We start from the raw sequence: 11,701 nt of genomic DNA, 5'->3' as shown, positions 1-11,701 counted from the left end.
TTTTTTTTCTTCTTAATATGGCTACCTTCAATTATGTGAAGTGAAAACATACAATTTGCAGACCGCATACATATTTATAAATATGCATACGTATTATGTATAGGGCTCATTAATTATCGCAAAAATGTTAACACCAAGGGGAAAACTAAGCTGGGGCAACGAAATAAGATGAATTAAAAGAGAAAAGAAAAATTGGGGGAAAGGGAAAATTTTTCAATTTCAAGAGTGGTGTGGAATGAACTAAATATATAGTAGCATAAAGTGGAGAGTGTAGCGCAACTGAAGGCAGTATAAAATGTAATGATAACATATGCAACCACGTAAATGTTGAAGTGTATTCAGGAGAAATCTTTGAAACTGTCTAAAATGTGTACCAATTAAATAACTCATAGGCTTATTTTAAAAAAAATAAATAAATGGTACAAATCTTGTAAACTACTCCCAATCATGTGTGCAAAAAAGAGAGAAAAAAAATACAACATATGCATAAGCGCAATGGAAAACGGACATGTGTATTTACTACACGACGTCATAGCAGTGCGACACTGTGGGGTGACATATAGCCTACTGGCGCAAAAAAAGAAGGAAGGAATACATGGAATAAAAGCTATGGATGGCATAGATATAAATTCGCATGCGCTGAAGGTGCAAACTGACACACGTTCACGTGGTATTTTGCCTGATGATACTCTTGCTCGTGCCTCGGCACCCGGGGGGCAATTCGTGGAGCGGGTTGAATTGTCAAAACGTGTGAACAATGTGGAGGAGTGCGTGGTAAGTAATAAGCAGCGTGGTCGCAAAAAAGTTTCTCCCTAGGCGGCTGCCTCCTAATCAGCGCGCCCGATGCCAGTGTTGATGTAGCATAGCGACATAACGTGGTCTTGTTGGAATGCCTCGCAAAGGGGTCCTGCTGGGATCCTTCATTACGAGGAAGAAAAGTACATTCTGGGATTACCAATGGGGATGTATCCCTCAGGGCAACTGTTTCATGCTACTGAACTGCGAAACGACACTTGCCGTAATTGCTGCGCCCTTTCCCGATCCATCATCGGCCGGAATAATGACCAAATTTTCCGCCTTGTCAGCCAGGATAACATTCAAATGTTCCTGTAACCTTTTGCAGTACCAAGCATTTTTGACAAACAGAGAGCCATCTACACCACAAGAAAATTTGGAATGTTCGATAATTTTAATTCTTTTGGCTATAGCAGCTATTGCAGCAGCAGCTAGAGCAGCCGACCGATTATAAACAGACTCGCAAATTTTACGTAAGGCATATAGCTCTTCATCCGTGAAGTCCATGTCCCATGCAGCTTTTGCTACTTTTCTGGTTTCCTCAAAATTGGGGGAAGTATCATTTAGTACGACACTTCCAGATTCGGAGTCGAAGCTGTCGCTTTTCCACATTTTCTCAGACGATGCACTTTGTAAAACATTAACCATGAACCTTCTGACAATTTCTCCCAAGTAGGCTCCAGAAATCATTTTCTCAAGAAGTTGTCTACTCCTATTGGCTGAATACCAATCCATGACTAGGTCGACGGGGGATAGGGGCAAATCCTTATCAAAATTGCCTAACTCTATGTTAATAATTTTTCCAGAGTATTTGTACTTTTTCCATTCAGGTTCGTAATAACATCCATTGGATCCGGTTCCTAATATGATACCAATGTAGCATGGGGGAGTTGTTTTCCCTTTTTGATAAGCACAAGACATAAGTGTGCCAACGGCATCATTAAGGACGCAACAAACCGTTGCTGGTACCTGTGATCTTGCAAAAGCTTCATTCATTAGTTTGCACACATCACGACCTTCCACAGGATCATTTGTAGCTCTGCCTGTTTCAAATCCCTTTGTCCAATCCATCAAGATTGCACAATTAATGGATGGAGAGGTACACGGAAATGAAAATGTGAAACCTACTTTATTTCCTTCACGGATATCTAAATCTTTAAACTCCCCCATAATGTATTTGATCCTCTCAGCGAAGTGATCAAACAGTTGTGACGCAGTTGCATGTTTATCTAATAAGCCCTTTTCATGTGAAAATGTCCCTGTAAATTTTAAACTGTACGTTTCTTGGTCTCTTTTTATTTTGCCATTTCCATCTAGAGATGCTCTTACAGCTCTGAAATTTGTTCCTCCAAAGTCGATTGCATAGTAGGTTCCTTTTTCCTGACCGGTGGGAATGTCCGAAATGCAGGAGTCCAACATTTTAAAGGAGCACTCGTGAGGAATCCATAAATTTGGGTGTCTACGATGGGCCTCTAATCCCTTCTTCAATTCGTACACAAAATTGTCAACAAATTCTTCCAATGTGGAATAAGTAATCCGCAATTGGTTGACATGTTTCTTTATCCTTGCTTGTAATTCTTCATTAATTGGGATGTCACATTTGATGGTGTCTAATTTCTCGTACACGGTGTCGTCTTTTTCTAAGTTGTAGTAGCTCATTTTGGCAGTTCGATGGGAGAGAGGGGAAGGGCGCAGGAAGGGAGGGTGCACGGTAGGATAACTACGTGTGCATGTATGCGTATATCCGTGAACACATACGCCTAGTGGTGTGTACAGGCGAGCAGGGCCTCGAGCGTTTCGCAGTAGCGTTCGCGGGGTGGACACACAGGGATGGGTGTATACATGGAAGAATATATTTGTACGTATATATTTTATATATGGGCGCGACCTACAAATGTGGAGGTAGTCACCGGGGATGGGCTAAATTGACAGCTATATTATGTGGTGAGTTTTCACAATGCCAGCGTCAAATTGGGAAGGCTTACAGACAATTGGCCCCAAAAAAAAAGAAAAATGAAAAAGATGAAAAAAGATGGAAAAAATGCATCACTCAAAACTGCAGGGGGGTGGTAGTCGTGCAGAGTAATATCATCGTATTGGCATTTCGTGTGAAGAGATGGAACCTAGTCACATTTACAATGGTCGCATTTGCTCTTCATTCGAAAATTATGTAAATGTATGATACATGCATGTGACATATATACCAACGGTTTTTTTTTTTTGTTTTATTTTGTTTTTTTTCTTCCTTTTTCAGCTCAATAAAGTTAAGATAACGATTTATTTGCTCTATATAATGATAAAAAAAAAAAAATGAACAAATCACGATTTTTCGGCACACAAATTTATAAACCGTATAAGGGTGTATCTTCAACATAAGCTAAAAGTAAATGGTTAAGTGGTCTACTTGGTTAACGTATGTAAAAATGTTCACAATCATGGCAGTCAAAAATGGTAACTTAATTTACAACAACGTGAAAAAGCGTGGGGGGAGGGAGGAAGCAGAGTGCATAGTATACATAAAATTGCTTATATACATATAGTATACATTTACATGTAACGTGAATCGTATGAATTGGATTAATATCAAAATGTCGGCATATTGTACTCAGGGGAATAAAATTAAAAGTCGTGGTGGGAGAGGAAAATCTTTTTTTTTTTTTAAAAAGTCGAACTGAAAAAAATGGCAATTTGTATAAAATATGCGTACCAAGGGGGAGGGTGAAAAGAAATTACAAAAAAGTACGTAAAAATGCATGTGTTATATTGGCGCAATGTTTTATCACACAAAGGTAATAAGTGCGCACGACGGTATTACCACCCACATTGTATGCATATAAAATGCCCATATTTAATATCCTCAAACACGATGCATTCGGGGATGTCAAAAAATAAAAAAAGGAAACTGAGCGCAGGGATGCACGCAGCATATGGGAGTATTAAATAAATATATATTATTATATATACAATACTTAACCCCGCCCCACGCGTGGAAGGAGAAAAATGAAAAACTATTTTTCTTCACCGTGCTCAAAATCACATGGAAAGAAAAGAAAAAAAAAAAAGAGAAGAAAAAAGAAAAAAAAAAAAACTGCCATACTAGTGTAATATTCGATCCAAGACAACATATATAAGGGAACACGTAGCCAGAAGGAAAAATACATGTGAGTGTTGGCGAAAATTACATTCTGCTAACTTAATCTTAAGGGGAAATTCCCCCTTTGAAAGTGTGCAAAGCTATGCGTTTTTTTTTTTCTTTTTCTTTTTTTGTAATGCCGTGCGGAAGGGGTCAACTGCTCGTCGTGGGGAAAAATATAGTCGCGGCACCGCCATGTGGAGGCGAAATTGGAAGGAGAAAAAGATTCCCCCAACGAAAGTGTTATACCAGTGCAAATATGCAAAAAGGGAACTTGAGAAGGAAGTTAAAAAGAAAAAAGGCTACCTAAGGGAAACTACAAATTTTCACCATTCTCACTTTTGTGCACTGTCAATTTGGAAACGCGCCAGTGGGAGCTTGGCGTATTTTTTCCAGACGCCTTCTCTACACCCTCCACCGGTGTTATAAGGCGTACATTTATAACCCTTTAAAAACAGGCCCACACGAGTGTTATTTTATTTTATTTCATTTTATTTTTTTTGAATAACCTTCATGTTTACCTTCCCTCCCTGACTACCACGGGGTGTGGCTTGGGGGAGATTTTTCATTTAAGCTCTCCCTAAGGAGAATATGAAAAATGAGCATGTTACCGCTTCCTCCATCCCCTACTGCGTAACATATGGCATATGGCTTCTTTGAAGTGTAAATCCCCCCGCATGTTGACGATTTATATATGTGCACGCATATGCAAAAGGCAGGTGAGATGCTTCCCGAAAGTGGCCAGTACACAGCTGCCACAACCACACGTAATGAAAATGGGAAAACGGAAGGTGAATAGAACAAAGAACGGTTAGGCGGATAATCCATGTGGCGCTTTCTTAAAATTGATTTGCTTCACTCAACGGCACACATAATTTGATTTTGCAATTTGTCAATGCGTCTGAACAGGCTGCACTCGCGCGGCTGCAGGTGAAGTGCCACATGCTTGCATTTAGCGGCTGTCTCTTGCTTGTCCCCATTCGGGGGAATACCGTCCAGGAATGTGTGCTTCCTTTAAGTCAAACCGGAGGAGGGCGTAACAGCCTCTGGCTCTTCGTTATCTCCAACAGTGTTAAGTCTTTTTTAAGAGAAGCTGCAAAGATTGTAGCATGGTGGATGCACCGCTATCCAGTGTGGACGGAGCCTTTTAGCGGTTTACAAACATCGGGGTGACCAAAAAAAAATAAAATAAAAAATAAGAAAAAAAAATTAAAAAAAAACAAACAAAACAAATGGGAAAAGAAAAAGTAAGACGAATGGCACATTTTTTTCGCAGTCAAAAAGCGTTCCACCACAAGTGATCCCATTTTCTGCAGTTCATTTTTTTCTCCTTCAATTTCGGTCACCTTCTTAGGACGGTCACTTGGGAAGGTTTAAAAAAGTCGCCCCTATGTGGGCATTTAAAAGGAAAAAAAATGGTAGGTGGGTGAGTTTTTTTCTTTCTTTTCTTATAAAAGTTTCGCACCTGTGTATCTCTTGCCGGGGCAACTGCGCTCAGGTAGTGGGAGAAAAGGTTCTTCACAAATTCTCCACAAGGTCTAAGCCGACCTTGGAGTAAAAGACAGATCGCTGCACCAACGGTTTTTGCAGTTTGCTGTAATCAAAAGGCGTTTTCCTCTTTATCGCTTTGGAGTCATTATTTTCGATGTCATCGTACCACTCGATTTGTTCACCCATAGTCTCCAACAGGTTGTCAGCAGTGGACCAACTAAAACGAACAATACTTGGGAAGCCAAAAACGGAGTCGAAATTATTTTTTAAAAAATTCTTTGTTATTGGATCCCCAGGATATCCAGATCCGAACCCTTTGTCAATATGAACTAGCGGTTCCTCATATTTCCATTTTTTTATGAGAAAATCACGTGTCACTTTGGCACATATAGATGCAGCACTAACGACTGGGTATAAAGAATCGGCTTTCTCCTTAACAGTGCATTTTATATGTGGAAATAATTTTTTCAATTTCTCTTCATACACACTAGCTTTCCCAACGGTGTCTACAAAAACTTCAGTCAAATTGCATCCTCGACTTATAACATGGTCAATGATGGAAATTGCTGTATCATGAGAAATTTCGTTTAAATTATACTTTTGCTTTTTCAACATTTTGGCACTTATGTCTTGTGGCATTAGCACATGTATCCTCCATCCAAATGGCAAGGTTGAATTGTTTAATTTCAGGAACATCATTTCTCTATCCGCTTCGCTTATTTTTTTCGAGTCGTCAATTTTCATTTCTTTTAGTAATTTTTCATGTTCCTTGTTACAGTAAAATCCTGCGTATACCATTGGCCCTAGTACGGGCCCTCTTCCAGCTTCGTCGATGCCTAGCCGGACCTCCTCGTCCCCAAATTTGTACAGATTGTCAATAATGAGCGGTTCCATGGTTAGGGGGAGTGATCAGCTAATATATGCGAGCTGTGTGCACACGTGTTATGTGCAGGTGACTAGGTTTGCTTCGCAGCGTGGTTGGTCTTTTAGGAGGTCCCCCCAGAATGGCTAGCACGGTGTCCGTTCAGCCTCTCCTACGTCGTGCGCACCGGGGAGCACAGTGGAAAGTAATAAAAGGGGGGGTCCCTACATAAACACAGTACAGTACCATATGCTCACAGACGCATACATCTTTCATGCGTGTGAGTTCTTTTTATGTTTTTTCTAAATAATCTAAAAATGATGCATGCCCCTTCGCGTTACATATTGAATAAAGGTGGATGCAAAAAAAAAAAAAAAAAAAAACAATGGGGTGAGCACACGAAATGCCACACACGCACGAGGGTGCTAACTCCAGGGGGGGAGGCAGAGAAGAGAGTAAAAGATTAGCGAAACCTTTTAACCAACTGTTGCATTATTTTCATGAAATGGAAATATATCCCCTTACAAAATGGTGACGCCCAGAGAGAAGTGGCCTTAAGTGCGTCCTGATTCGTTATTCCCTGGCGAGTGGATAGAAAAAGCAACCTATGTACGATGTTAATTTCTAAAAATGAACCTCCTCAAGACGGAATTCCGAAAGGAGAAAAACACAAACCATGTGAAAATGCATCCGGTTAAGTTGCCTCCAGCTGAGCCGCTTCACATGAAGACAAGCGATTCTGAAAGTGCAAAATGGAGGCATGACTCTTGCGACATCTGTAGCATTTTTTTTTTTTTTTAAATGAGCAAAGAGACATTAAGCATACTGCGCGTGTTGAAATCGGACATACAGATGAAAAGAGTTTTTTTTTTTTCGCTTTAGTTTTACAGCTTTTTTTTTCCTTTTTTTCAAGGTATCTTTTTTTTTATTATTCCTAAATTGGCGCGAGCTTTTTTTTGCCATTCACTGCTGTGTCTATCATGAATACATGCGCATTCGCAGGGAGAAATGATTGGACGGTTCTACATGCGGAAGGAGACAAATTTGAAACGGCGATGGTACCAGCCGCAAGCATGGGTGGACCAATGTTGGGAGACTAAACAAATCATTACACAATGAGGGAGAGGTTCCCTTTTTTTTTTCTTCTTTCCTTTTTTGACGGTACATAGCGTGTTGGACGTATTTGGAGGGAACTGCCCAAAAGGAATTGCCTCACCATGGACGTCGGACATTATTGTTGTGCAGGTTGTGATAAGAGACAAATCATTTTGTAAATGTGTTTTTTGTTATCATAAAAAAAAAAAAAAGTTTCCAAAATTTTTATCTTCCTTTTGTGTATAATTCACATGGAGGGTAATGCAAATGTTTGCTGACAATCTGGCGTTAAATGTTCGCATTTTGTTCCTAGTTGAGGTATAATGTAACAGTTGAACGTTTTTTTTTTTTTTTTTTTTTAAAAGTGAAGTGACATGCGCATGGGTAAATATTTGCAAGCTGCACGAACAACGAGGTGGAGGAATTCCCCCCCTACAAAGCGCGTAACGCCCCTGAGACGGAGACAAACAAAATGTAAAATAAAAAGACAAACCTGAATAAAACCGCGGGTGAAGAATTAAACCGAAAGAAGATTCTCCAACAAAGGAGAAGCTACGAAATCGTGTAGATACTCTCGAAGGACAAACCTGTTTATGACATTAAACGAACTGTGCTGCCCCCCAAAAAAAGGGGTTCGTCAGTTCTGCGTTCGTGAGGCGGCTTTCTACGCCTACGTTGGGGAGAGGCAGAGCTGCATGGACGAACAAGATGGAGAAGACAAAACAAAAAAAAATAAATAAATAAATAAAAGAGAAAAAAAAAAAAAAATAAATAAATAAAAGAGAAGAAAAAAGAAAAATAAAATAAAATACAGATCAAGGGATGGATGGACGGAAATAAGTCCCCCCCAAATTGGCAAAGAGACCAGGAGACCCCACCGGGCGGATAAACAACTCTTCCGCTCTGCAATACGCAAAATGAAATTTACAAAATGGGTGAAGAGACACTATCGAGTGGCGACGCACTCATGTGGGGGAGGTGAACAACACCGCAGTTGCAAATTTTGTGAAGCGTAAAAGCTTTCCTCAAGTGGCCCAAAAAAAGGGAAGCGTGTGCTACGTGATGGCACTAAGCGCATACCTCGCACCGATGCAGTGCCAACTAGATGGGCTCAGAGAACCCATAAAGGGATGTGAAAAAAAGAAAAAAAAAAAAGGAGCAAGCGAACCAGCTAGCGAATGAAGAACGAGAAGAATTATTTAACCATTTTTTCAGCAAAAAAAAAAAAAAAAACATGTAAAAGAAAAAGCGTAAGACTGCTCCTATCTTCACCTATATGCACAGAGCGTGGCCGTATGTATAACATGGATGAATAAATATACATGTACCTTTTCGCAGAAGAATCATATGTAGGCCCATCAGCGAAAAAAACGTCAACTTTCTTTTTTTTTGTGCCTTCATATTACAAACGGAGGGGTAAACGTCGCCTAGTGCAAAAATTGGCATAATGCTATTTTGCCACGCCTACTCCATATGTATACATAAATGTACTGTACGCATATGCGTAGGAAGCTGCTACATTTTTTTCTCTGCCGCTTTGGCCCCGCTTTGGCCCCGCGCTGGCCCTTCATCCCCCTCAGATGTACATATGTTAATGACTATATTTTGATCTATACAAATATTTATTTCGTACCTATATTGATAATTTGGGGTACAATTTTTTGGTGCGCGCCGGAATTTTGCAACCCCCGCGTCTGCAGCACAGATAAATGCACGCGAATATTCACCCGCAAATATTATGCACACATATAGATGCAACAATATCGCTTCTGTACTGTACGATGAGTCATATAATATAGCAGCGCTCACCCCTGCGATTGAGGCGAGAAAAAAATATTAGGTAATATTGCGCAGAGACCCGCGCGAGATTCACGTCGAGTCGGGGTGAATCATAGTGAATATATCTCGGCGAATCGCGGCAAAAAAGTGCCGCGGTGCCAACCCCTCCTTTCGCGGGGCATCTCGGCGGTTCTAAGGCCAGAAGCGAAGTAAGGCCTACGGTAGAAGTATTGTGCTTATTATATAGGTATGAATATTATGTACATATTATATACTACATATATTATATATATAATATGCCCCCATTTTTGTAACTATTTTTTTTCTCTCCTTTGCGCAAAAACTAAAGGGTTCAACAACCCTCCCTTAAATAACCAAAATTTGGTTAACTCGGTCGAATCGCCAGGAAACAAAACAAAAAGGCACAGTTGCTTTTTTGCATGTATTAAAAATTACATCCCCTGTATTGTAGTGGTAACGCAGTAGTACATATATTATATGCCTACGCCGTACATACCACCTCTATATTTTTGTAACCTTTACCATTAAAGTTGCATGACAAGTAACACTATATTAGCATAATTAAATAATACACGCTTTATTATTTTTTTTTTTGTTTTATTTTTTTAAGTACGGGGTAAACCATCGCTATAAAAAATCCCGCGCTGATGGTATATGTTATGTACATCTATATCAATTTGCATCTAACTATATCAAACCCGTTTAGCCAGCTGTTTTTTTTTTTTTTTTATTTATCCTTTGAACAAACAAAAAAAAGATAGTAATGATATATAATAGAAGCTAAGATAGTCCCTTCTTCTATCCCCTTCATTCTTCGATTTTATAAAGTTACAAAAAGAAGTACGCATATAATAATGTACGCATAGTAATTGTACGCATATGTAACGAACGCATATGTAACGAACGCATATGTAATTATACGCATATGTAATGTAGGCATATGTAATGTACGCATATATAATGTACGCATATATACTGTACGTATATATAATATATGCCATATATATATTTATATAGATATTTATTTATATATATTTTCGTATATACATATACTATACCGTCGTTAGATTTCGATTTGTACATTTGATTCGTTTGTTGTTCATATTAAAAAATATTTTTCTTGCTTTTTTATAATTTTGTAAAGAAAAAAATCACAGCATATTATATGCACATAGATGTACAACTGCTTGTGCATATAGATAAGAGCGGAACGCATAACACATAGTGCCATGTACGTGACATATGCTTTTTGAGCCTTCACGTATGTGCTACATACGATGGTATGTAGTCATGCGTAGTGTATATATGTATCTATATATATGCCCAGGTGCGAAGGCGTAGCAGTATTGCTTCACCGCTTAGGGCAACATTCGAGCAACTTCCGTAGGGTTATATCCCTTTGTCGCGGTCCTCGCGTCATGTTAAAGAACATGACTTTTTCGCACAGCAGTGTTAGCAGTGTTACATAAGTATACCTATCTGCGCTCTACCCAGATACCTATATGTAATGTCCCCCGCATGAACGCTTAATTTTGTGAGCTACATATAATAATGCCTATGTGTTGGAAAACATACGCTTAGGCGAAAGAGGCGAGAAGAGTAAGACTCCCTTTTATGCAACCATCATGCGTGCTCTGTGAATTCCACGATTCATTGTTTCGATCATCCTGCTGTACAGATTTGCACCCGTTTTAATTATTAACCTTTTTCTCGTGTTGAGACCCTCCTGTGTTCACATCTCACGCATATGTCTCTGCAGTAACAGCGCAGTGTGTAGATGCATGCTCGCCTGTGCATCTGCATATTTGTGTATTTATATATAAAGATATGCTCACTGTGTTTACTCCTGTGGGGAGGCTTCTTATGCAAACCCCGTTTTCAGAAGCATAGTGACACATACACGTCGCATAAAAGAACAGACACCCACGCTGTAGCGTTTTAGTAGATATGCATATGTTTTTTGTTCCGCCCCTGAAGCTCTAGTGTATTCAGTTTTTTTTTTTTATTTTTTTTTTCGCGCCTTTGAAATCCTCATGACATAAATGGGGATTGCATCTGCTATACCCACAGCAAAAGTGTCTCTCCTATTTGTGTTTAATTTTGTGCATGCATAAAAGGGACACACATAATTAGTTTCGTCAGTGCCGCTAGGTTATGCCTACGTGCTTACGCGGGCTCACATCGAGGTCTACTCTTCTTGGGTTGTTCACATTGTGATTTGTTGTGTTCTGTTTTGTTGTTTTTGAATTGTAATAACTGCTACTTTCCATTCCGCTCTGTAGAAGTAATGTCCCTTGTACAAGGACGATATGGCGTCTAACTTGATTTTTATTAATTTGTTTGCAGGAATACGTAGCTTGCTGCTTGTATGTAAATATATACATGCTTGTTGAGATCGTGAGGCTACCGCTTCTTCAGTACCGCTTTTTTTTTTTTATACACCCATTTTGTGAAGTGTATACCCTGAGGGGGGAGGTGGCTAACAGGTTCCTACACACAAACGTGGAGTTGCATATCTGTTACCC

General features: G+C 39.5%; 2 protein-coding genes across 2 annotated transcripts; both read right to left on the bottom strand.

The window, feature by feature from the left end:
* Positions 1-972: 972 nt before the first annotated feature.
* C922_00952 (hexokinase) lies at positions 973-2,454 on the bottom strand (the record flags this gene model as incomplete). The annotated part of the gene is made up of 1 exon (XM_008816561.1): positions 973-2,454. The coding sequence occupies one exon, from the start codon at positions 2,452-2,454 to the stop codon at positions 973-975; it is 1,482 nt and encodes a 493-aa protein (XP_008814783.1).
* A 2,992-nt stretch (positions 2,455-5,446) lies between these two features.
* On the bottom strand, positions 5,447-6,313 carry C922_00951 (ribonuclease H2 subunit A; the record flags this gene model as incomplete). The annotated part of the gene is made up of 1 exon (XM_008816560.1): positions 5,447-6,313. The coding sequence occupies one exon, from the start codon at positions 6,311-6,313 to the stop codon at positions 5,447-5,449; it is 867 nt and encodes a 288-aa protein (XP_008814782.1).
* Between the last annotated feature and the right edge of the window lie 5,388 nt (positions 6,314-11,701).

Source organism: Plasmodium inui, assembly GCF_000524495.1.
Source record: "Plasmodium inui San Antonio 1 unplaced genomic scaffold supercont1.3, whole genome shotgun sequence".
In the NCBI taxonomy this organism is placed as follows: Eukaryota; Apicomplexa; class Aconoidasida; order Haemosporida; family Plasmodiidae; genus Plasmodium; species Plasmodium inui.
Note: the sequence above shows the minus strand (reverse complement) of the source record. Positions and strands in the feature narration are given on the sequence as shown.